Source organism: Notothenia coriiceps, unplaced genomic scaffold (genome assembly GCF_000735185.1).
Source record: "Notothenia coriiceps isolate Sejong01 unplaced genomic scaffold, NC01 NC01_scaffold00015408, whole genome shotgun sequence".
Lineage (NCBI taxonomy): Eukaryota > Metazoa > Chordata > Actinopteri > Perciformes > Nototheniidae > Notothenia > Notothenia coriiceps.
In genome coordinates, this window is record NW_011348109.1 from 169 (window position 1) to 27,373 (window position 27,205).

General features: G+C 40.6%; 1 protein-coding gene across 1 annotated transcript; it reads right to left on the reverse strand.

Annotated features, from left to right (window-relative positions):
• Nucleotides 1–947: 947 nt before the first annotated feature.
• Nucleotides 948–26,816, reverse strand: iqgap1 (IQ motif containing GTPase activating protein 1). Its single transcript, XM_010775150.1, has 33 exons — nucleotides 26,664–26,816; nucleotides 26,031–26,108; nucleotides 24,945–25,021; nucleotides 23,337–23,404; nucleotides 22,849–22,962; nucleotides 21,580–21,758; nucleotides 20,956–21,043; nucleotides 20,707–20,864; nucleotides 20,521–20,605; nucleotides 20,279–20,442; nucleotides 18,874–19,034; nucleotides 18,618–18,742; nucleotides 17,861–18,024; nucleotides 12,996–13,086; nucleotides 12,720–12,887; nucleotides 11,731–11,873; nucleotides 11,480–11,650; nucleotides 11,302–11,385; nucleotides 10,907–10,978; nucleotides 10,520–10,589; nucleotides 10,064–10,428; nucleotides 9,087–9,250; nucleotides 8,763–8,987; nucleotides 7,375–7,515; nucleotides 7,186–7,270; nucleotides 5,660–5,892; nucleotides 5,413–5,545; nucleotides 5,158–5,260; nucleotides 4,655–4,790; nucleotides 4,478–4,565; nucleotides 3,273–3,482; nucleotides 3,024–3,190; nucleotides 948–1,068 (listed from the first exon to the last, which is right to left on the reverse strand). The coding sequence occupies exons 1-33, from the start codon at nucleotides 26,814–26,816 to the stop codon at nucleotides 948–950; spliced, it is 4,584 nt and encodes a 1,527-aa protein (XP_010773452.1).
• Nucleotides 26,817–27,205: the final 389 nt, after the last annotated feature.

Sequence of the window (27,205 nt, forward strand, 5' to 3'; positions counted from 1 at the left end):
TTTTTCGACGCTGCGGCTTATATAACGGTGCGGCTAATCTATGGATTTTTACAGCTAACGGCCACCACCTTTAACTCTATGGGCTCTATGGCCGGTCCGCGACCCCCACCTTTAAGCGGCGGGCTCCAGCAGGAAAAGCTGGAGGCCGGAAAAGAGTGAGACAGGTAGCGCGCAAATTAAAAGTGGAACCGAGAGTGGTCCGAGAGACAGAACGAGAGCAAGACAGTTTCAGACATTACGAGAGCGAGACAGTTTGTCCCCGTACCACTGGTTGAAAACCCTGCTGTAGATCACTGCCGGTACGTGCGCTGGGAGCGCACCGTTTAAGTTTGAAAGTTGAAAAGTTTGTGTGTCTGAAACGCTATGTGATACAGTACCGTTTACACAGCACAGTACATATTCTGTAGCTACTATTGCACTAAATGCTAACACTTGAATACGTTATGCAAATATGCAACTTGTTTGTTCAAATGTTAATAAATGGGAGCTTCCTCAAACAGCCATCTCTTTCCCGACAATCCCCTGTGTGCACGAACCCTTACATATGGTAATTAAACATTAAAACACCTGCGGCTTATAGTCCAGTGCGGTTTATATATGTACATCATTCAATTTAGCTGCTGCGGCTTATATTCAGGTGCGCCTTATAGTCCGAAAATTACGGTACTGACCATTTTTTTTTTTCATGAAGGTCTATGACAGCAGTTTAATATGAAATTCATGTTTTTATATTTAACATAAAAAAGGGCTTTAAGTAGCATACTGATCAACAACTGATTTTCTTTTCCATAGGCACTTTTTAAACCTTTTCAAACAAATCAAAAGTTAAAAATAGTAATTGCCTCAAAAATACTGTCCAAAATGGCAAGTATGAACTATTGATCTTGCTGGAAATCACACATGTTTGACCATCACGTGTAGGTGTTCATTTTGACGCCTGGCAGAACTCACTGGTTGGGCTGCAGATCCTCGATGGCGATCAGCACGCCCTTCTCGTGGAGGCGGGAGGCGGTGTATTTCTGTGAGACCTGTTTACTCTTCTTGGCCTTGTTGTTGCCTGGTTTCGCCCTGATAAGAAGACAGAGAAAGACAAGTGTACAGCTTGATACCATCTCTCAGCACTTAGTGTGAATGATTCTTCGAGTATTGTTCAACGTGTTTGGAAATGGGGTTTTTCAGAATGACACTAATGAAAAATGAACCAACCATGTATTCTGGCCTTCATCCGGTGTTTACTTTGCAGAGTATACACAGAATAATTCCACTTCTGACTAACAGATGCCTCATAAAAAGGAAGGATGATCTACTCTGTTTGAGATCCTGCTCTTCAGTTCCCACAGGTTTCCTATCTAAGCAGGCAGCAGCTGAGTTGAGTTGCACTCCAGCAGTAAAACGGCACTGGATTAGAAGTCCAAAATCAAAACCAGCGGGAGTCCGAGGATTAACACTGTGACCCACAGCCTGTTACCCGTGACCCAGTTCAGATTTTTGGCACAATTCGGCAATTTGGCACGAAGCAAAATATGCTTTGAAAAAAACAAAAAGAGGATCACAGAATGCTATATTTCGTTCATTACGTATGAGGGAATAAGTCTGATAGAGGTCAGATATCTACATGTACAGTGTAGGGCTGCACAAAAAATAGTTTTTATATAGCCATCTCAATATTAAATTGCGTGACAAACGCATTGCAAAAAGCCTTAAGGGACTTTTTTTAAGAATTAGAGTAGAAAACTGCCCTTTCAAATATAACCTATATATTATTAACCAATATCGGTTCATTTGTGCATGGTTCCATTTTTTTTTTTTTTTAAATCAACAACCAATGTGTTAAGTGTTAGGGAATAATTTGCTTAGGTATTCAACCTTTGACACAGTTCATCGTTTTCTCTTTTCACTGTCTCTTTTCCAATGGCAATTGCTGCTTTAAGGAGGGGCAGCTTGGGGTCATTGTTGAAGCCAGTCTATGACAGAGCACAGCTGCCATGAGGTAGTTTACTGTTCTGGAACGTAGGTTCCCTGGCGCACATTCTTTTCTATGGACGAGAGCTTTAGTTAGATTCAGGGTCCATATTTGTTTAGTTTCGCTGATGAGGAATGTTGATTATTACACTCCGAACTAGTTAAAACCTCTCAAACTACAGAAGAGTTCTTCAGAATTGGTTTTGCAACCAACCGCTGTGTCACCTCGTGGCACAGCACATGTCTTGTCTATTCTCCGGCCGTAGCTCCATAATAAACCATCAGTGTTTGCCATCAAAGTTTGAGCTCTCTCTGTGTCTCTCTGAGTTCGTCTCCATTGTTTCAGAAGTTTCCATCACAATAAGCACCAAGCAGTTTACTGAACGTAGCATAACGGCAGAACTGTGTACACCACAATATCTGTTTTGTCCCAAGTAATATCATTGTTGCAATTTCAAACAATGTATTTGCATATTTTTCCTGATATAGAGTGGTGCAGGAATAAGTCCTGAGTTAGCATTAAAGCACCTCCGGTTTGCTCGTTTCAATTTAATTTTTGGTTTCGGGAAGATGCCTCAAATAAAGTCTGTGGTTATCCTTAAGAGATGTTAATGTTATGTTTTATGACATACCATACATCAGTAAAATACGCCACTTCTGAATGTGTGGAGAACAGTCTCCTTTGAGCCCTAAAAATGTTGACTTAATCTCATAACGCAGGACAGTGTTAATATGTGAAGACCCGCATGTTTGGCACAGAGCTTATTTTCCACTTCAATCCAATGGAAAGTAGGACCTCCACCTTGGATGTAAACACCAGCCCAACCCCAGCGGGAAATATAATCCCTGTCTTTTTGTGTAAAATAAAGATGGTAACCGTTACTGCTTCTGTCTGCAGTTCAATCATGCACACATGTGGGTTGTTTGGCCTGTCAACAGAAATCCTATATGACCCATATTTCTACGGTATATGTAAACAAGAAGCCAATAAATAATAAAATATGTTAAAGAAAGTTCTCCACTGCATTACATTTAATTTAAAGCTCAAAAAGGTCACTCACTTGCCCTTGCTGGCCAGGTTGTCCATGCAGGTCTTGATATACTGATTGTAGGAATCGATCTGGACATTGAAGAAGTTGGTCTTTGAATTGAGGGCGGTGTTGGTCTGCTGAAGCCTTACCAGCTCGGCTTTCCTGCGCTGGCGATACCGCCTCTGATTCCTGATGTCCTGTAACACACACATCACATTTATGTTAAACACTGAAGAGTTTAATTGTCTAAATCCAGGGGATGATTCGATGTTTTCTTACCTTGGCTATGTCGTTGATGAGATCCTGGTAGCGGTTCTCGGGGTGCACCTTCCCCAGCTCGGCGAGCCTCTGCAGGTTGCTCTTGATCTTGTCCTTCTTGCCCTGCAGCGTAAGGCTGTCGTCCACCACCGGCTTCACCTGCTTCATCTTTTCGGGGGTCTTGGCGTCTCTGATGGCCCTCCTCTGCATGGCGCGCTGGTACTCTGCTTCCTGTCATCCAGGGAGACAGGAGGAATTATAGCTGGTTAGTCCATGTTAAACCATGTTCCCATTGAAAAAGCACTGTATCTTTAAAGTGCAGGCAACTATTTCAACACCGTTTGCAGCTAACACATTATTTACTTAACATTAAATGAATTATGGCAAGTAGCGTCTATGATTTGGCTGATTTGCTACAGCAGCTAACAGATGTCCGTCTCTGCAGCTGCTGCCTGCCCTGCTCCTGGCAATACGAGTTATTTTCAAGCTTCCTTCACTTTATAGGCTTTAATCCAATAAACAAAACTTTAAAAAGTCCACTGACTTGAGTTCTGTAAATATGCACTCACTTGATCATCCTTAACAAATGGATGTGTGTCTCTAAAACCAAACTAAATTGGAATCACAATAAATTAATTTGGAAATAAACTGTAATGACAGTTACATTTCCAGGCAGCATCATATGAATTGTATTATATTACACTCAGTTTTCAAGTTTATTGGGGTTGAGTTGTCTCAATATTTATTATTTGCTTCATATTTGTAACAGTCATTTTAACAATGTTCTTTCCTCAGTGTCACATTTTGGATGTCTGCGAAAACTGCTTGCCATGTGTACTTCCCCAATACATAAATAAAATAAACATTATCTATTATGAGGAATTGGTGTTCTCATAGTTAAACAAATAGATTGTGAAGAAAACAAATGTTAGCAACACCTATCTGGTATTTTAGTAGTATCATTAACTATAATGATATCTAATAATAAGATAGGATTTTGGCACTTAGGTATTTTCAGTTTGTACAAATTCTGTGAGAAAAATAGGAAATAGAATAACATTTTCCTGTTTTGTGCCATAAGAAAAAGCAGTTTGTACACCTGTGAAAAAGTTACAGGCTAACCATCTTGTGGTGAAGGTCTAGAAGGTTTACATTAATTAAGGCAATTTCTTCACATTTTCATTCAAATATGATCAGTTGTCGCTTCCCTGAATGGTTTGTCTGACCTGCTCTGTGCTTGCTGACAGGTCCAGGATCTCAGTGAGAGTGTCCCCAGGCTGGAACCTGATCACATCCACGATGAGCCTCTTGGTGCTGAAAAGAAACATTTAAGAAATAATTAGATTTTCTGAAACAACCAAATACAAATCTACTCTGATAGCCATGAATGGACAGTATCTTACTTGAGCAGGAGAGTCCGGGCGTCCATCTCTGCATTGGCCTCACCAGGGAGGTCAAACTTGTTAGTGAGGGTGAGAGACACCTCCGTCTTCCCCATCAGCTCTTTGTTGGGGTCGTTGGGAGGAAGAGGATTCTCCCCTGAGAGTGGATCAGATGGAGAGAGATGTTGATTTAAGGCAAGTTAGACATTCACAGGGCATTATATGACATAACATGTATATTGTTAATGGGATAACAAAAATCTCTGTTACGAATGTATTCTTTCTGTACCTCAATCTTTTTCTATCAGAGCATTTAAGTACATTTTTCTCAAAAAGTACCCAATTTTCCCTAATACACATTTTTAGAAGCAAAAAACAAAATCATCTGTACCGCTCTTTAATGAACTTGTAGCGACATTTGCTTCACTACTGTCTACTTTTTTACTTATGTGTACTTTAATGTTGCACACTGCGATTTGCATTGTTCTTAGCCTTATGACAATAAAGACCCAATATATTCTCACCGATGAGGGACTCTACGGTGGGAACCTCCCCCAGGTCCTCCAGCAGCTCGTGGATGGGGTCATTATGCTCTGGAGCGATGGCGTCCTGATGGTCCAGCAGCAGCTAACAGGAGAGAAGAACAGGCAGTGTGTTAGCCAAACTTAAGAAGTCCAAAGCGTTCAAAAACATCTGATAATGAAGAATCCAGGCACCAATTGATGAGAATACATATAAGCAGTTGGGATAACATGAGGTGGAAGGAGGTCCAAACTCACAGTGTGAGTGTTGATGATCTCTCCGATGGAGATGTAGATGACAGGTTTGGTGACGGTCACCAAGTCAGAGTACTGATCCACATTAAACTTATCCTCCAGCGAGGGAACATCACAAGCTGCCAGGAAGAAACGCCTGCGATGAAAGAAGGAAGGATAAAGTCAGATGGTCCAAGAAACAAAAGGGACGAGGTAAAAAGGAAGGAATAGGATTTCTTGAATGGTATCTCTACAACAGCTAACAACAGACCTGAACTTCTGGTAGGAGTTGCTGAGATATTCGTTGATGGGGTTGAGGTGGGCGTTGTCTCCCAGGAACATCTTGTTGGAGGCGGCGTGCTGCAGCATCTTGGCAACGGAGCCCAGGTTTCTCCGCTGCTCAGTGGTCAGCTGGCCCCCCGCCGACACCTCGATAATGTCGAAGGCATCGGGGGCCACGATGGCTGGGTTCATGTAGCGGTAATACAAGAGGTTCCCCACAATCTGGAAAGCCGCAAATAGAATGAGTCAATTAGTTTAAATTATAACTATCAGATGTATTTGACTTCTTTTTTGTGCTTAATGAGAAAAATGTTAGGAGGAAAAAATTGTTGAACAAGCATATAAAGGCTCTTAAGATTGGAAATATTACCTAACGGATCAAATAAAAACTCAAGCAATGTTAGTTCAGTTATATTAAGTTATATTTTGCCTGTATCATTTTTGAAAGTTCCCTACATTATTTTCATCTGTGAAACAACAACATTTTTGCCTAGTGAAAATAACTACTTTTGGCAAGATCATACTTTAGGTTATTTATATGTTTTACTCTGTCAAAACAAATATTTGTTTGTTAGAATAATTATATTAGTTTTTGATGTTGTCATATCTGGAAAAAACACAAATGCTTTTTATCTCATTTGAAACATGGTGCAGTTCAGCCTAGTGTGGCCAAAACGAGTATTACAACAACAAGCTCTGTCACAGACCAAAAAGGAATTTAGAAAGAATACAATGCCAAAGATTTTTACCCCATGTTTTTAAGTAATTAACACAGGTCATAAAATAATTTAGATCAGACTTACAAAATCAATAAATACAAATGATTAACTTTGTTGCCTCTCTGGGCTCCCGTAGTAAGATACAGCCACACACAAATACTAATATATGCAGTATCACTGAATTAAATAAATCATTGGATTAGGATTATTTTCTAAACATTTTAACTTTGGCCATTCAGGGAGTGCACTTGTTGTCATTCAAAACAAGGAGCTGCAAATGACATCTTTGTTGGCATCTTTCTCTTTAATTACTATTCAGATTAATCTTGAATTGGATGAGTTGAGTTTAAGAGGTTAGGTTCTACAGAAAAAAAGGAGGAAAGGCTCTTGACCATGTCAGGACACAGCTTGTGGAGGAAGAAGAGGAAAGCCAGGAGAGTGTCAGGGCTCGCCTTAATGTCAGCAGACACCCCCGCCCCGACAGACAGGCTGCAGCTGGTCCAACAGGTGGGTAAAGCAGAGCAAGAGCAAGAAAGGGGAAAAAGGAGAGTCATGTTTAAGAAACAGTGAAGAGGGAGCCAGGCAGAAGATGGGGAAATACTTTCAACAAAGAGGCCAGAGAAGGGAAGATTTCAACACAACTACTTTCTATCTCAGTATGTTTTAAACTATCTGTGGGCTGGTTGTGTCTGAGTGGACTGGGAACATAAATATATATATATTGTGTGATTTGAGCGAACTGACCCTTACCCCTAACCCTATGACAAGTATAAACACTCAGAATAAAGAAGCGAACCTTGAGCAGCTCGTCCTCAGTGGCATCAGGGAATTTCTCATGAAGGGTGTCTTTCAGCACCTTGGAGACGAAACGCATCCCGTATCTGACAAACAAAATAACAAAGTGTGAGACAGGCAGGGAGAACAAATAATGATTACTGCTTTGAGAAAGCTGATGAGGATGCTGAGGACGCAGGGAGGAACGTACGGAATTTTATCCACCGAGACGATTATGGCCGACAGGAATTTGTCTGTGATCGTCTTCATGTTCTTGATGGACGCCTCCAGTCTTGTCCTCACCTCCTCGTGGGCCATGGCCTGCTCTGGAGTCACATCGTAAGGCAGCTTACTGTTGAGGACAGGACAGGAAGAGATGAAGACATATAGAATCTAGTGTTCATAATAACCTACTGAAGACTTATGTGCTTTACTGTGTAGTACGGTAGACATGCACAAAAACACAATTGAAAAACAAGCAAAAATAATTGCCAGTATCAAACATTTAACATCTTTTAGCAACATTGAGCCTCATTCACAAACTGCTTTTAAGAAATGTATTTGTTAAACCCTCTTTAGCATAAGATTGTGACATTCACTAATGTTTCTTATCTAAGATATGTTTTAACAGGAGCACATTTGAGAGCGGACCCGTTTTTTCCAAAATAATTGGTTATTGCATTTTCTTTAATTAAACATTTGATAATAATAATATATTCGTTAATTTAATGTTGCGACCATGTAATCACTTTTTGCCAACTCTAGCTGTAAAACAGATGAAATATCTTGCTTAGAAAAAAACAAACAATGCTTTGGAACAAGTATGAATAATGACTGTGAATGGTGCTTCATGAGAATATTAGGGGGCCTTTTTATGCAAATTCTCAGGTTCATATTTGTACATTCCATTAAATGTATATTATGTTTTAGAATAAAGCTCTACATATACTGTACCATGTGTGTCCTCCATCTGACTGTTGTTGCACAGGCAGTGGAGGACTGTAACTACATTTACTGACGCACAATTTTGAGGTATTGAAAGGGTCCCTATTATGCTAATTTCCAGGTTCATAATTGTATTTTGTACCTCTACTGGGACATGTCTCCATGCTTTAATGTTCAAAAAGCTCTTTATTTTTCTCATACTGCCTGTGCTGCAGCACCTCTTTTCACCCTCTGTCTGAAACCAGAGCCCAGTCTGCTTTGATTGGTTAACTGGCCAGCTCTGTTGTGATGTTTAACCGCTTAGATATGTCCCGCCCCTTAGCCTATCACGTACAATGTGTTGGAGGGCTAGCCAATAGAAGCGCAACTGTTACACAGTGATGTCATTATGTAACAGAAGTAAACTTGGCAGTGTGACAGGCAGGGGGGGGGAGAACTCCTTCAGGAGGGAACTTTAGGATTTTAACCTTTTCTAGACCATTTACATGCACAAAACCTATATAACACATTACAGGAAAGGGAACCCTCCAAGAAGCATAATAGGACCAATCCATATAGACAGTTATAGACCAATTAATTGTTTTCCTGTTTTTTAGCATTGATATTGCAGTATGTTTTCCATATTATGAAAAAACATGAACCCCTCCGGCTCACCTGGCCTCTCCAGTCTGCGTCTCCATCTGGTTCACCCAGCTCTTGTAGATGTCCACGGGGTCGGTCTTTATGTTTAGCGTTTTGTCATCCATGATCTCCTTGACGACGGGGGCCAGGATCTGCCGCAGAGCGTTCTGTCCCCGCGCCCCTCTATGGAAGCTCACCACCATCTTGATGACGGTCGGGTTTCCTGTGATGATCTCCTTCATCTCGTCCACCTTTGACCTGCGAAACAAAACATGATTACACAGTGCATGCATCAACCAGGCCTCGTGATCCTGTGGGTATCTGAATGTTGACTGTGTTTCAGTGTCTGCTTCTCACTTGATCTCCTCCTGCAGGGCAGTTTTGAAGAGCTTGGTCAGCAGGTACTCCTCCCTCTGGTTGGAGGCGTAGTTATACAGGGTGAAGATGACAGAGTCCATGAACTTAGTGGACTTATTCTGTGGCATCTGGAAGATCAGCTTGGCGAGATACGTGGGGTTGGTCTAAAAGGAAGGATTATCATAAGAGAGTTTAAGACCAGGATAAAAAGCTGCTGTGAGTCTGTTGTTCAGAAGAGAAAGGCTCCTTTCACATGTGCAATGCAACCTTACAAATATTTAGAAATGACCCGGAGGAGCTGTATGTGAGAACAAAAAAGTCCTTATCGTTCTGACAGGATATTAAAACAGGCTTTTCACAGTCAGCTTCCTAGTACTGAGTCTGAGTCATGTTCAATGTGTGAATAGAGACCCTTATAGACAAGAGAATACATAGAAGATAAATGGCTGCGTTGATGACTTTTCTATCGTGGTTGGCAAACATATTGAAAACGCAAACAAAAATACCTTTTCCCATTTTGGGAATTTCTTTCTTTAAAGGCTGACAATAAAACATTCAGACAATTTTAAGGAACAGTAAGAGACCTGATTGTTAAGGACAGGATTCTTTCAAAGGGGATCCTGAGTGTTATAGCAGGGGCTCCACGTTCCTTTTGTTGGATAATATTTGTATTTTGTTGTATTTTATGCACTTTACAGGAACATCATAAATAAAACATAACATTAAACTGTTACAAAGGTTGGAAATTAACTCTTGAATAAAAAATATACTGTCTCTTGAAAGATTAATATTGTTTGTTGGGCTGTTGAATGAAGCTAATTCAACAGCTACTTTCATATTTTACCAGCATTTGGCTGAAGCTAATTTCCAAGACTGCTCTTATTAAAGGGGCCCTATTCTGCTCATTTTCAGGTTCATATTTGTATTTTGTGCCTCTACTTTGACGTGTTTCCATGCTTTAATGTACTGTAACGTACCTGTAACAGATAAAAGAGGAACTGGTAGGCCTCCAGTTTGACCCTCTTCTCCTTGCTGAGGGCCTTCAGCCCCCCCCTCTGCTTGTTCATCATCATCATGTTTGACAGCTGGCCCTTGTTTTTCCTGGTCAGCTTCTTGCTGTGGGACACCACCTCCTGCAGCGTGATCTTGTTCTTCACCAGCAGGCCGATCTTGATGTCCATCAGGTTCAGGTCGTTCTCCAGCTGCTGGTTGGAGCGGATGTTGGTGACCACCTCCTCGCGGAGATGCATCAGCTCCAGCTCCTCCTGGAAGTCCTGGTCGCTGTGGTCCAGAAGGTGGACGAACTTCCTCACCACCGCCATCGGAGGATCCTCGGCGCTGACTGCGTGAGGAAGGAGATTTAGAGTCAAACCACCGCAGACACTAGAGAGCAATCCAAAGCACTATAAAAGATCTGTTGGGATGCTACTCACTCAGCGTCTTATAGTCGTCTCTGGCCTTGTTGGCTCTAATGAAAGCCTGAATCTTCACCACCTGATTGATCTGCAGTAGGAAACAGCAATCACTTGGTTGATCAATTGTCTTCATTAAGCACAGGAATGCACTTTGGGCTCAAGTGGAAATGACTTCGCTCATGGCAGAGTGTTAAATGAGCCTCCCTCTAACCCCACAGGACACAGACTAAATGTCAACAGATGTCAGGAGAAATGTATGCACAGTGATTTACAGCTTTTATTAGAGAACACTGCGATTTTACTAAAAACCCTAACAGACAATTTGTCTTGGTTCTTTGTTGTTGTGCAAAACTCAGTTATCTGTGATCTCTTTATAAAACATGCTTTCAGGCTATGAATACTCACGTGATCTTGGAAGTACTTCAGCCTATCCTTGTATTTCTTACGAGCTTGGTGCATCCGAACCATGGATTGGATCTGAAGGAGACAAAACAAATCCTTTAATCTTAACTGTATTTATACGAACAATGATAATATTCAGATTACATAAATTGCTAGGACTTGACATAAATGTTCGAAGCTTTGAATCTTCATTCATATTGTTTACATCCAAATACTTAAATCATAGATTTTTTTCAAAAATATTTATTTTTTGGAGGCATTTCTACAGTACACTTATATTATTAGCACAGTTAACTATAACAATAGACATTCAAATCTCCATTTTGAAAAAATCAAGAGAAGCTTTGAATGTGAAACAGTCACATTCAGTACATCCTGACATTGTGTTATAGTTTCACCTTCACAGCCTCATCAGTGTGGTCTTTCAGATACTGCTTACGGTCTTTGAACTTCTTCCTCTGTTTGTGGCCTTTCCAGTGAGCCTGACGGTAAAATAAATAAATACAATGAAGATCAGTTTAATAATAAGTCCTGATAGCAGACAGGAGTTAGCATTACTCAGGATAATATGTGTACCTGTATGCAGTTAACAGCTGGTTCTTGGGATTTCAGGAAGTTCAACCTCTCCTTTTGGCCATTCCTCACCAGGTAGCCACGGCAACGAGCTTGCAGCTTGGCAATCAGAGTCTCGTTGGCCAGCCACAGCTGTTTGCGATTATAGGCAGTGGTTACCCCGGAAACCACCGACTGACAAGGAGAAACAATGAGTTTAACGTGGTGCTAAAAAGCTGCGCTGTTGTGCTGCAATCTCAGCGGCCGTGACCTACCTGGATGTCCTCCTTGTTGAGCTGGGTGTTGTTCTGCAGGAAGCCCTCCGGCTCCACCCAGGTGCCCTCCTTTCTCTGTAGATTATAGTAGTAGTTGTGTCCTCCCTTCACCCAGTGCTTCATCCACTCACTGCCATTATCACCTGGACAGACAGCATTACAGAACACAAGGGGACAATATGGAGCCAGATGTTAGCAAGAAGCATCTTCCATCTATTTCCAGTTTAGAGAAGAAGTTCTTGATTATAATAATAACGATTGTAAGGGAAACTAAAACTATTTTCAAAATGAATACACTTTATTTCTATGGTCTAAGACAGAGGGGAATCTACAGCCTGTACGGAGAACTTTTTCTGTTTCACAAAACACAGCACTAAAGTAGAATTAAACTTATTTGGGTAGAAAGAAGCAGAAAAAAATCTCCAGACAATATACTTGATGACATCACAAGTTTGAGACAAACTATGAGTGTGAGTAGCTCATGTTCAACTAAGTCATGGAAAGAAAACATCTGAATTTATTTATAAGGTGATGTTCGCCTTGAATTTTGTTTTGAAATCAAAATCTGAATTATAGAAACACAGGAGGCAATGTACATTTTGTACAGCAAAGGGCACAAGTCAGATACAAAGTCAAAATACAATAGTAGAAGAGTAACTATATAAAGAGGCCATCAGACGTTGATGAAATAAATTCAAATTCATACACATCCAGGTAGAAAAATTATTTGCAGCATTATGAAGTAAGTAATCTAATAAAAGTTGCATGTCTTTCATGTCACAGTATAGGGAGCTACTACCACTTAAACGTATGGCCATTTTATTGTACATTTTAAAACCCTAATCAGGCCAATCTCTGCATCCTTTAAAACACTGGAAACCGCTTAAAAGATTAATCATTCCTCCAAAATGTAGCAAAGTTGTCGATGATCAGCACAGGGCCACAGCAACTGTCACATCAATACTTTTACCACTGAATATTCTCCTCACCTTCTGCCTTCTTCTCCTCTTTGATCTTGGAAAGGTCGTCCTGGTAGGTCTGCCCACACTCAGAGGTGACCCCGTACAGTCCGGCCCCGGGGCAGCGCAGTGCCGCCAGCGTCTGAGCCGGGTCGCCACTGTCCACCGCCTCATTCACAGCCTGGATGGACTGAGAGACTGCGGGTACAAACGCAAAAAAACATCAGTCTTTGCTGCTCTTCTTCTCACTCTGCAGACTTACAACTGAAATAGTGTACGGTTAATGAAAACAGAGTGTGCTCTTACACTGTAAGGCTTCTTGGGTGTCCTGGTTTGCCTTCAGAACAGCATCCTGGATCTCATCCAGCCACAGCACAGCAGACGGGTCTTGGGTCTCCTGGAAGGAAACCGAACAATATGTTTAGAAACAAACACACACATCATCTTTCCTGGAGTTAATCATGGTTGTATCAGAGAGCTTTTGTTTTCTCTTCCAAAGCAGGAGCCTAACACCAAAGTTGTATTGTTTGTTTTAGTTATAATATATTATTAAAAACAGCATATCAGACTTTTTTAGTACTCAAAACCCCCTCTGTAGTAGGTCCTGCTACAGTATTCTATAACCACATGTTGCATCGATTCTACTTCTCTCATATTGTGATACTTACAGACCAATTACATTTTTCCTTTGAATATTTAAAAAAGACCAGGTACATCTTCCTGCCAGTTCTTATATCCTCAGTCCTAGCGTGGATAGTAGTGGGACAAGGAAATCCTCGACTGTACCATAAAGATAAGCAGCTGTGGGTTAAATGTGCCGGATATTTAATCACAGTGTTCAAATTGCAACATCTCTTAGGGTTGCATTATATTCTGCTCTATTTCCTGCTAAGTGGGTGACGACATCCCTCGCTCTGTATAGATTTCTACATTTGTGATAGAAAAGCTGTTGCTTGTTGATTATGAGGGACTGACACATCATCGCTGTCACATTTAAGCGGTTTTAAATACGCAGAAAGCTGCAACACCTTTTAAATTTGGCCAGTAATAAAAAAAACACCACAAACAGACCTATAAAGTAATAAATGTCACTCACAGATGTTTTGTTTAAAGTTATGTCACTTGATTCCATTTGCTTAGACAACACCAAGGCCTTTATACTGAATGTAACACTATAATATTATGGACTGCAGTTCTACTTAACTACAACCAGATGGCGCACTCTGTCTCTGTATATCATGTGGAAGCTGTCTACCCCCGTAAAACAGACAACTCATTTTGTTTCAGCCCCCCCCCCCTCTCCATGTGTCCCGCCCCTCTATGCTGTGCTCCAGGGTAGATGAGAGGAGGTGTGTGCAATGCATGTATGTATGTGTGTGAAAGAGGTGGGAGTGTATGACTGATACCCCATCTTGAAGGTTTCTGATGTAAGGGGAGGGGGAGCTAACATCTGCAGCAGCAGCATGCAACACCAGGACTCATGCCGTTTTAGTAAACAGAGCCCTACCTGTTGATTACTGTTTGCATGTTTGCACTCTGCAACATAAGTGGCATGTGTGTGTGTGCGGTGATGAGGAGCTGCCCTCAGCTGGCAGGAGACAGGGTGTGGTGCCGGGTGGATGGTGGGTTGGAGGAGGACTTGGGCCTGAATTTGTGTGGTTCACACGTTCCAAGCTCATCATGGAAATAGAGGAAGTGAAAGCTGAAGAGGCTGAGTGGTTGAAAATTCAGCTTTTTTTTTTTACTTTTCTTCTGCAATTTATTTCTCCATTCCCTAGAAATTATGAGCAAGTTTTCAAAACTACCTTAGGAATATTGATTACATTTTTCTCTTTTTAATTTCTAAAACTGTTTATTGTACGTCTTTTATATAAAGGTATATAAAGATGTATTGTCAATATTAATTTATTTTAGGTATTTTTTTATTAAATTTGCTCATATTTTCTCTTTATTTTAGATTTTTTGTTCATGCCCTAAATGTACATTTTCTTTCAATTTAATTATTTACCTCATCTTTCACACTGCCACTAAAGGACACCAGAGGCAGAAATGTCGATTGCATGTATTTACTTTTAGTTTTCTCATTTTATATACTGCTCCGTATATATCCTATATATTCAATATCATCGGTTTCATAGAACATCACGTCATTATCAATGAAAAATTATTGTATACAGTATAAATGGAAATGAGCACTGGCACAATGATATAATGTATGAGTAATCTTCTAAAGGGCCAAAAACAATTTTGAAAAAATAAATAAAAATAAAGGAAACCATGAGCTCATTCATATGTCTATGGGCCTAACGCCTGAAGCATGAAAACACACATACAGAACAAAGCATGGCTACACTGAAACCCACACAGTCCCCTTTGTGTCAGTAGCAGTTACACAGCGATAACCTTCCAAAGAAGCGAACTGTAGTGGACTACATTGCGCTTGTTAGTCAGTGCAGTCTGGGCCGGACTTCCTGCTGTTTATCCAGGCACAGCCCTCAGCCCACAGTCAGCGCCGGCCCCTGCCTCACTGTCTCTGACTAACTCTGCACAGTTAATGAGGCGACATAAAGAAGCCAGCCACAAATGAAACCACAGGCGGAAAGACCGTTGTGGCTTGCTTTTTCTCTGAACTCCCCTGCCCTCGTATCACCTTGAAACACCCCCTCCTGCAGCCGGACTCTATCTCCACCATGTGGGTCTTCTCCTCAGTTAACCCCATCCCTCCTCTATAATCCTCCCCCCCCCCCCCAGCTGGGGAACATCTCTTCTCCTGCAGCGCTTTGAAACCCAACAGGAAGCTCACACTGCCCTAACTACTTCCTCTCTGTCTTTAACTAATGGCCTCAAACAGAAACATGCGCTAATCAACAACCAGAGGGAGGTGTTTGCGTGTGTGTGTGTTCGTGGTGCATGTGTTACACTGGTCAGCTTTCTGCCCTTTTATGGAAGCAAAAAACTGCTTGTTATTTCCTATGCCTCTGAAATCAGCAGGAAAATAGTCTTTTTTTACTCCCTTGTGTTTTTTGTTCTGGGTCCCGTTATGAAAGTGTGCCGAGTTCCCACATGATGTAATCCAGGGTTTGGATATAACTGATGGCTGTTGACATTTCAAACAGTGTGGGTAGCGGCCAAGTATTTTGCAGCCCAGACTTGATAAGAGATATTTTTGTAACCATATTTACACAGGATAAAAAAAGACTACTAAAATGGATTCACTGAAGATTGTTCCTTTTAAATACATTTTTTTTAAAGAAATCAAGTGAAAACTAGTGCTTGTTTAATCATATATATTATTTATTCAATTGTGTTTGTTTTAGTCCTGTGTCAAAGGTCGACCTCATTCTGTTTTTTGTTTTAAATGTATTTAAAAGTCATGGTAATTAAGACTATCTCAAATGTTTAGGTCTAGTTTTAAAAACATTTGATATTGAAGTCTTTTTTGTCATCAGATTATATTTAATAGACAATCTGCTCTAACCAAAATATCACCTTATCCAGATAAAAAAAAGTCTGATGAAAGTGTGAACGTTAATCCACTTTATACGTATTAGGGCTTTTCACCTCTTCTGCACCTTAGTGCTCTGTGCTGAAACTGAATCCACCTCTAGGCAGACAAACTTAACATGGCCGCCTTCCTGTGAAATCCTATGCAAATGTTCTGCACGTACAGAAACCACGACCATCAGCTTGCCTCACTCGAGTAAAGATAACAAGCAAATGAGGCAGCGGATGATCCGCCTTCAGGAATGACTTTTCAATATCATGTCTGGACTTACACATGCACATGGGAAATAGGGAGGGTTAATGAAAACAGAAAAGATAGGTGAAACCTCAGAGAGCTGAAGAGACGGAGAGCAGACAGACAGGAAGTGAGCGGGGGGAAGAGATGATCACACCATGACATCAGGCGTCTGGTGGTGTCATGTGGAGCTCAGAGGCTTGAGTCACATGGAGAAATCTGCTACAAGCATGGGTCTACAACCCCATTCATCTTTGACCACACATCACAATAATGCTTCTGCTGCAGACAGTGTGTGGGTATTTAAGGTCAATTGATTCAACCCATAATGGAATGTTTTGTGTTTTTAACTATTAAAGGCTTTAAGGTGGTGTGATGCACCCTGCCCTGAGCCCTTTGGCTGTATAGAGGCTAGATGCTTCTTAAAATGTTTGAAAAAGCTCAAAGTTAAGCATCAGGATATCAAAAGGTATGTTTTTTTGTCTAATTTCAATATGAAGGCTTATAGAAAAATATAGCAAATGCTTAAATAAAATTAAAAAATGATCCAAAAAGGGTTTAAAAAAAAACAGAAGCTAGGGTAAGAATTTCGGATGCAAAAGCCCAAATTCAGGGGCCATTCTAGTGACATTGTTACATCTTATTCCCTGGTCTGAATTATTTATATTGAGTATTTCAACTCGATTGAAAACAAATAGTGCATTTTAGTAAAGGAAAATGAGGCGCATTGAACATACAAATACTAATCAAAATAGTAATATTTAAAACCAGGCCGTTTGCTTATTTATTTATTGACACCTTCACTGTAGGGGGTTAATCCTGACATGCCACAACGATAGTTAGTGAATTGATTCACTGTAAGCCGAAATAAAACCTTATTAACAACTATTTGTCAACTGGAGAGCACTCTGTACTTGCCAAGGACACAGGTTTCAATAAATAAGGGTATAAATGACTATTTCATAACAGAAATCCTGATTGTAATTTAGTAGTATGAAAACAAATTGCCCTGATAACTTTCTGGGGGTGTGTGCAATATTTTGGAGACAGATATGAGTGCTTATCCAGCAAGTCACTGCATCAACTAAACCAAATATTGAATATCGCTCCATATGTTTGGCTCCTCACATGTTTCATATGCCCAGTTATACTGTATTGTTTCTTTACAGTAATCAATGGTATTAGCTGCAGTAAAACGCTTTTAAAAGTCTCCACGTAACTGTAGCCAGGCACGGTTTGCATATAATGTTTGCATAATGCTCACCTGAATTAGATACACATGAAAAAAAAAAAGCAAATAACAAAAGGGCTAACCCTAACCCAGGCTCAGACACGCTAACTAGAGTAAACATAATAATCATCCATACTTCATATTTATTTTTATCAGTTTCTCCATCTCTACATGAAAAACGTGTCAATGTTTGTGTCTTACATGAGCCTTCTCTCTTCGGGCCTCCAGCAGTTTGTCGTGGTAGTGCTGAGCCACAGACGGATCCACATCTGTGAGCTTGGCTGAGGGGTTCTGCAGCATGGACAGGGTCTTCGTGGGATCCCCCTCATCCAGGGCCTCGTTGATCAGCCCGATGGCGGCAATACCTGCAGAGGAAACAGATCAATTAAAACTCTGTGGGTCCAGCACCACAATACAAGATGAATTAGAAGATATGGACGAGAGGGAACTTTTCAAAAGTGTAGAAATGTTTTCATGGAGCTCACTAAATAAATCGTAACTGTAATCCTCTGCATTAATACTTTTTCCAATGTATTTTATACCTCCTACGGATGGGATACCATTCATAAAGTGTTACAGTTAAAATGTTTACCATCGAACCTTGGGCAGGTTACTTGTTAGCATACAAGCTATTAGCGACGACAAGGAGGGTGTGTTTTTGGAAGGGTTTGTCTGTCAGGAGGATTATGGGAAAACTATTGGCCTTATTTTCATAAAACTTGTTGTAAGAGTGAAGCATGAGCCATTCAGAAGCTGTCTAGTTTGGGAGCGAATTAGAATCATGGGGAGATACACTAACTTATTTTCAATTTCGTTAACATTGCAAGATATGGCCTTGGCAGAGGTCAGTGCTTTCTGATTGCCTTCCTAGTTATCTTTTGTAGTAACCATTTTAAAACAGTAAACATGAAGACATTTGACATATTTGGGCGTGAATGGATTCCAATGTTTGTCTTACGTTCATGCTCCTCATGCACAGTGAGGTTGACTTGGTCGATGCAGGCTTGGATATCGTTCCAGGTGAGATAGTCACAGCCCTCCTCTCTGGCTGCTGCCTTCAGACGCATCAGTTCATCCATGTACCTGAGGAACAAAGGTACAACATCATCAGCCGGCCTACGTCCCATCAAGAAACACACAAAAACCTCTGACAGCACTTATTCAGTGTGTGTGTGTGTGTGCGTGTGCGTGTGCGTGTGCGTGTGTGTGTTCACCTCTGTGCATATTCATCCTCCACATTACTGAGTCCAGTGACGACGCTGGACAGCTGTTTCCAGAGGGCGGTTCGGTCCCCAGCGTCCATCGCCTGATTCATCAGCACCACCGACGACAGCATCTCCACGGCAACCAGCAGTTCTGGGTGGGACAATGAGCCCTGCGGGAATCACGACACACATTTACCTTATCTGTCACACTGCCACTGAAGGACACCAGAGGCAGACATGTTGACGGCATCTAGACTTGTTGTTCCACAGTTCAATCAGAGGAAACATGGCCGAAATGAAACATCAGAAACACACTCTAAAACAGGTGATAAAGTAGTCAGTTATACCACCTATACACTGCTTTTAAATTAGCTGGATATGTTATGTACTGTCTGCCTTACAGAAATACATTTTAGTCAGTAGTAGTAGTAGTAGTAGTTAGTTTCAACTAATAAAAATGCTCTGCCTTCCAATAAGTAATATCCTATATAATTACATTGCTGACTCATCTGTTTATTCTTTAAGATTGCATAAATCAGTAAAAATAAAAGTATCCCATAATAGTTCCTTGATTCTCACAGAATGCCTTCATATTGCGATCAATCCAAATAACAAATATATTTGAAAAGTCAGAAATTATATATATATTTTAAAGATCTTAAAAGCTGGATTCTAACGTACTGTATTGATTTTCTGTTAATCGCCTCATTAGTTTATAAACGTATTGGGATTTATTCTAGTACAAGATGTAACATGATATATTTTTTCTATCTGAAGGTGGAATAAAATGACTCTGGAAATCTGTTACAAGGTGTTGGCTTGTTTCAATAAATTGTTAAAACAAAACCTAGGAATAGGAATTGGGGCTCACTCATGAAATGTCCAGTGGGGTAGCATTTACTAAGGCCTTGCATTTATTCAAATGTTTATTCTGAACTGTGAGTGGTTTAGTTTATGATTGTTTGATCAGCATATTATATCTACCAAGATGTGATTGAAGTACCTTATCAACAAGTTAGTAAACAGAACATGCTTTACTTCTATTATATTCAAAGTCTGCCTTTTATATTTAAATGGGAAGTGTATGTCTTTGTATGTTATGTGGAAAATATAATTAACTAATTGCTTCAGAATTGTTAAAAAAGTGTGTTGCATTTAATGTATTTTATCATTTGTAAAACTAGGCGATAAGGGTTTAGTTGATAAAGTACACTGAGATATCAACACAGTGGGCTAAATTGCCATGCCAGATCTGTAGTAGTATAAACATACCAAAGTATAAACTTTAGTATGGTACTGACAAGATCAGTAGATTTCATTCTTTAGATTAATTCATCCCTTAATTTCCCCTGAAAAGCCACATAATGGACCAGCGTATCTCCCTTTGTGTGAGTGTGTTCCTCGCTGTGTGTACCTCCGGGCTTTGCTGCTGCAGGCAGACCAGCTCTCTCTGGTAGAGGTCTGCAGCGCTGGGGTAGACTTCCGGCAGCTGAGCGTCAGGGTTCATCAGCTCCTCCACCGTCTTCTCTGGCACCCCCGCCCTGATGGCAGCGTTGATGCGCTCCACTGCCTTCAACACTATACATACATAGAAAATTAACACTTGTGCAGATAGAAAGGGGGAAAGAATAATTGTATAAGAAAGCATGTGCATACTCTTTAGGTAGCCTGCTGCAAACTCATTAGACACGTCCACGCCGGTCTGCAGCTCATCTTTAGTCAGGGCTTCTCCTGGAGATACCTAATAAGAAAGAAATTAAGTTGAGATTTATACCGAGGAGACAAAGAAGCCGCACCGTTTTCTTGAAATAAATACAGCTTGTTTTTGCACTCTGTTCCCACCTGGTCTTTGTTCTCTCTGTCACCCTGCAGCTGTTTGAGGTACCAGCCTTTGTTCTGGACCTGCAGGTTCTGGATGCCCATGGCTTTAAGTGCCTCGTATAACTTATCCTCATCGCCGCTCAGCAACGCTTGCTCGGCTGCACTCAGGGCGGTGGCCACTGCAGGAGAGAGGTTTACATTTTATTACAGCACCATGGAAACCCAAGACAAATGAACAAATCGGTGAATAAACGTGTGCGTGTGTCTTACCGTTGACCTTGTTGACGTTGCCCTGGATTTCAGCCTGGGTGAGAAGCTCGTCGTAGATATCTCTCTCTGCTTCGGCGTTCTCCATTTGCTGTGTAGCCAACAGCAAATCAAACATAACAGCATTACACATGAGCATCACTTGTCATCACATCCCCGCAGGACACGAGAGTAAAACATGTATCTCTGCGGTTATTTTGTTCTCCTTTTACCATCTTTAGGGTAATTCATTCACTCTGCCTGTTGGCACAAATTTACATTCTAAAATGTACATTTATCTTTCATTGTAAGGACATGCTGGCAAATCTGATGGAGTGTCTACCCCCACCCCAGCTCATCTTCCAGCCTCCATTCTTTACTTTTGTGGCCGTTTTCATTTCTGCTGCCCTGGTGGTTTGCGTGGATTCAACATTTTTACTCCTCTCTTCTGCTTGGGGCTACATTATCTTGGGGTTCAATTATCCTCTAATCATAAAGTGGACAATGGCTGGCCCATTTTTTATTTTACGGCCATCTGATGATCTTTCAAGGATAACGTGCCCCAGGCTAACATTCCTCTCTGGCCATCAGAAACCATCTGAATCCAGAGCACACTATCTGTGATCGCTGAAGTTTAAACCTGCGTACCCGTTTGCGGGAGTTGGCCACCTTCTCTCCCTTGGCCTGGTACAGTGTGTCGTGGTACTGGCGAGCAGCACTGGCATCCAGGTTGACCAGCATGGCGTTGGGGTTCTGCATGGCGGCCACCGTGCCCTCTGGGACGCCGTGGTCGATGGCGTCGTTGATGGCGATCACAGCAGCATGTACTGAGGATGAAGAGGAGTACGGGAGGAGCTGGCTTTAAATTACATTTGGGGGGCCATTGCAGGTATTTAAAATTAAATGGGTGGACATTTGTAAAGTGTGTTTAATCGCTCTCTTGCTCAGATATAGATACCACTCAAATTACTCTTTTAATTCAACTAATTCATTATTAGTATACACAAGGAACAGCAAGTAAACAAAAGAAGCTGAGGCAGGAGAGCAGAAAACATAGCTTATAAAGAAAATAGCCCTATGGTGAGTTACATAAATGGCACAGCAAGGGAACTGTTAGCTTAGCTTAGCATAGCATAAAGACAGCAGTTCCCAAGAGCTAGCCTAGTTCTGCGGAAAAAACAATTCCTACATGCAACTCTAAAGCTCACAAAACAATAGTCTAATAATGACAAGTTCTAGTCTTTTTTTGTGTTAATAAATTAGACACAATATAAAGTTAAAATTATTGAGCTTCAGAAGTACTAGTAAGTGGAAAATGTCCACTTTTGGAAGACAAAAGCTAGCAGAAGCTATAGCGCTGTTTCCAGTCACATGCTAGGCTAAACTGAGCAACTAGCTGTAGATTAGGATTTTAACGGACAAATCCGAGATAGTATTCAATCTTTTATTTAACTCTAATAGCAAGAAAGTGAAAAGATGCACATATCCAAAACGTTTTACTTGTCATGTGAGTTTAGATTATTCTGGATTTTGCATCATAGTAGGCCCACATACAAATGGATATAGTTTGCCATTGACTTACTTGATGCAAAGAAGAGGTGGAGAAAATTAAGTACTCATCCCCTAATCAAAGCAGGAATCAAGCCATTATCCTCGCAATTTAGGGGAAAGATTTACAAATAAAGCTGTCTTTTTTGTCTTTTATTTGACTGATAATAAATGTTACTATGTAACAAAAATAGAGTTGTAGATACATTTAATACTTGAAGACTTTTGTGGCTGAGTTTTGTGACCTCCAGAGGGTCGAGGAGATTAGTATCAGTTTTATTATGGAAGAATTAATCAACTTAACTACCGGTACATAATTTGCAGCTATGACATCCCACCCTCTCCCCATGACATCTGAGCCCCACTCACAGGCAGCTTCATCCACAGAGAGCTCATTGGCCAGGATACCGCCAATCTTGCTGAAGGCGGGCATCTGGATTCCATACTTTTCCAGCTCGCTCTTCATGTTGTTGATCTCCTCCTCTGTGGGAGAAGACAGAGCAGAAGGAACATATCAATGGAGGGAACAGACATGGTGGTGGGGGGACTGGGTTAGAGTAGTAGAGACTGTGGAGACAGACTGTTCCTGGCTCATGTGAGATAATCACATGTCTGACTCCGGCTCCGGGACAAGGAGCTACGCGGGAACACAACTGACAGGAAAAGCTCTCACAATTACTAATGACTTTCACACACTGTGGCCTGCTGGGTAAAAAAAACTCTGTGTACCAAAAACATTTTAAACGTCTTGTTAACTTTGGCAGCACGGTGACATTTGTAATGCTCTGGATTTAGGCTGACATAATTGGGTTAACAGGGACAGAATGAGGAAAACAGATGCACATTCTCGAGCTTACCAGTGAAATCCACTTTTCCATACAGATCCTGGATCTGGGGGGCCAGGCCGAGCTTGAACAAGTACAGACTGTAAGACAGAGACATGAACAATGAAACATTGTAGAATGGGTAGTAGCAGAGCTGAAACGTCACACAAAAATGGCAACAATACAGAAACTAAAACACAAAAATCAATTTCATGCAGGTTCATTTGCTCAGGGTTAAAGCAAAATTGAACATAAGACAATTTTAGTTCAATCTAATCACCACAATAAAGAGAGAAAAGTAAGAGAGGTTCATAAACAGACCACAAGATTATCAGAAGGCAACCCTGTCATTTCACAGTAAGACAACAGATGTTTCTAAATGCTGCCACTTGATTGATGTTTTTGCTGTGGATGATGGATAATTCAAACATATGGAGAGGATTATTTTGTTTGTGATTGGCTTCATAAATTCTTGCAGGTGCCTACTGAGGTAAACCATGAAAACTGTGCTGCTTATTCTCAAATTACAGGCAATAAAATGTTGCTGATTGGGACTCCCTAAAAACTTGTATGGGTGTCTTCTCGTTGATTAGTCTTTTTAGCTAGCGACAACAAAAAAAGGTTCTGAAATATTGTGAAATAAAATAAAAACTATAGGCCTATTAATATTTGAACATTTAACCTACAGAACACCTTACGCGTAATTGTACCTCACAACATATATCATTTTATCGTTTCAGACTTAACTCTCCTTACTGCTGTACTGGCTGCAACTGAAACTGGACTTCACTGCAGACTTTCAAATGACTTTTACCTGGCTGTTGCTAAATTGACAATCATACAGAGATAATATGTATCACTAAATAGTTCTAAAATGTATTTAGATGGACAAAATTATTTCTGACAACATTCCGAATCCTCAGATAAACTAATCTCATATTTTATGCATGCATTATTCAACTAAGCGTACACTGCTACATCCTGCAAACTTTAGTTTGTTTTGCAAGACAAAGGACGAAGTTGTTAGCCTCTTGTTGAAGAACAAGACGGGAAAGGGCATAGGAGGACAAGAGAAAAAAGGATAAATAGATCACAGTCAAACAGAGAATCATGTCTAGACCTGAATCTGACAAATAAAATAAAACATTGAGTAGATCTTCTCTGTTTTAAAAGGAAACTAAGGATTCTTCATATTCTAATATCACAACAAATCCCTGTTGATGGCTTCTTGATCTTTCAATGAAAACGGGTAGAGAGCATGTTTCTGTGGCAGTACTGTGGCATCTGGGTGTTACTGGTTTTTGTTAGGGCCAGTTATACAGCCACCAAAGGCATCCATTTTACCCGAGGAGGAATGCTATATTAAAACAAACCACTTCATTGCTTGTACCACTGAAGGCCTTTCTGCTGAAAAACTGCACTGTTCACCTCATAAAAACGTCACAGGCTTGATGCACGCTCACACCACTGATGTGTGCTTTCCACAGGGAATAAGCCAATGAATGAGTCATTCATTCTACAACAACATATATGTTTGTTGAGCTCATTTAGGTGTTATTTTTGTGGTTGTCTGATTGGATTGTGTCCAACTTCAGACTTCATGCTGCACAAGCCACATAGAGGAAGAGAAACAAAAAGTACCTGAGTGCATGTATGCAGTAGATGCAGCGTGGCATGTTCTTTCTGTCATATATGTCTGTGGTTTCTGGGTAGAAGATCTGAAACGGAGACAATACGTTTTCAGCAGGTCAACATTAGCATGTCAGCGTGTCGCAGCATGCTTGCAGGAATGATTCAAGGTAGCAGCTCTAATAAGAGGATTTCATAATGTGAATGTGTGATCACACGCCCTGGCAGTGTCTTTGTGGTGCAACTGAAATGGAAGTTTTGAAGGCAGCTACTTATATTTTCTGTTCAAGCTGCCAGCCGGTGATTCTTTGGGCTGATTCTCAATTTTATTTCACAGCAGCATAACAACAAGAATTCAGAGTTTCCACAGAGGAACATTTTTAGAAAGGACATGTACTGTAATAATAATAATAATAATGGATTACATTTTTTTATTAGAGCGCTTTAACAGGTGCTCAAAGCGCTTTACAAATACACATTACACATATTAGACATGTAAGAGTCATGACTGTGGACATTACCCACAGGAGCAAATGCGGGTAAAGTGTCTTGCCCAAGGACACAACGGCCTGACGCAGTGGCGGCCGAGGTGGGATTCGAACTGGAGTTCACCAACGCCCCTTGATCTGATGACCAACGCTCTAACCACTGCGCCAAAATCTCCCCAATAGGCGACTAATCACTATCACAGTTTAATTTGAAGGAGCATTTCAACCTTATAACTATAAAACACAGGCAGCAATCCATTTATATTGGATCAACAGTATGCTGTGGATGGTATTAAGCACAACACAAACTGTATGATCTGCAGTTGAAAACCTAAATCATGCAAAACTGAAAAAAAAAAGTGAGACCTGTAACACATACAGGCTATCATTTGCCTTGTAAAACGAATGAATACATAGAAAGCCCTCAAGGAAAACCATTTTTAAAGACAAACACACATTTCCATTAGATGTTTTACTTCATGGTACTGGAAAATGGCTGCCAGATGTACAAAAAAACAAATATTTATTTAATAAAAGTTTAACACATAATTCCATTGTAGGTACATTTGCATGTGAGAGATAGTATTGGAGAGATGAGTGTTACGCTCACCTTTGGCAGTCCCTTCTCTGACATGGCGTTGAGCCACTGGATGACATTATCTGTGTGTCTGAAATGGAGACCGGTCGCCTGTAGGAGAGAAAACAAATGTCAGAACATAACAAATATGTACAGTCCCAACTCAAAAACTCAGATCCGGCCTTATTCATATTGACAACAAGAGCTAAAAGCGGATAACCCGTTCATCCAACAGCTCCATACACGTTACAACACAAAGCAGGGAAATACATACTGACTCCACAAAGGTTTAGTGTTGAACCATAGACCACAGTCACATCTCAAACCAAAATAACGATTTTTGGCCAACAGAAGTATGACAAGGACTGCGGGTTGGACTGATACTAACCAGGTTTCAATCCAAATGTATCACTTGTTTTTACTAGATGGAAACAATTGCATATCAGTTTGATTTATGTCAAAATGTGAGGAAGGTAACATATAGCTTTCATCGTGGACATTCTTTTCCCAAAATCTGTTTCTATTGCCAATGTCACATTTTGCTTTTCTATCTCAGCCAAGCAATAAATAAATGTAGAGAAGAAGAACTGTTTCAGTGAAATAAGGATGGATTCACTGTTGTTTTTGTTTTAGCGATATATACACATTCAAAATACGTGTTTTTACCTTGTAACGCGTCTGTTCGCGGTCGTAGATCTTCTTGAGGGAGACGGTTTTCGGGGCGAAGAAGTTGCCCAGTTTTGCCAGATAGACGCCATTCCTCAGGCCCTCCTCCAGCTCTGTGGTGGGGGGCAGCTCCTCGTCGAGACACGCCTCCATCCATCTGCAAGTCATCGCATATCACAGTCAACACAAAGGGGAAGAGACATACATACTTAAATAGTCGGGGGGATGATTACTGTGTTTTTTTAAACTTATAACATTTCATTTTTTTAAGAAAGCCCAAAACAATCAAGACAGAGATTGAAAGGGGTTTTATTTCAAGAAGGTTGTCCTAAAAGTACCTATGGTTGATAGTTACCGATGGAAGATGCTTGAAAAAGTTTCACAAAAGTTCAGCGTGCAGTTAGTTCTGGCAATGTTAAAAAAAGTACGGCTGTATGAAATATACTGTTCTGATTGGGTTATTATTTAGTTACATGTGGAGCAACTTAGTAAAGATTATTATATTCATCTAAATGTATTTGTGCTCAGTTTAACTGTACCCT

Bases quoted from the DNA above. Each gene is read 5' to 3' on its own strand.
- iqgap1 (XM_010775150.1), bottom strand. From the start codon at position 26,816: ATGGAGGCGTGTCTCGACGAGGAGCTGCCCCCCACCACAGAGCTGGAG. The intron at 18,743-18,873 runs GTGAACACACAC...TTTGTTCCTCAG, and splicing joins GAGGATGAATATGCACAGAG to GTACATGGATGAACTGATGC. The intron at 11,651-11,730 runs GTAGGTCACGGC...TCTCCTTGTCAG, and splicing joins TCAACAAGGAGGACATCCAG to TCGGTGGTTTCCGGGGTAAC.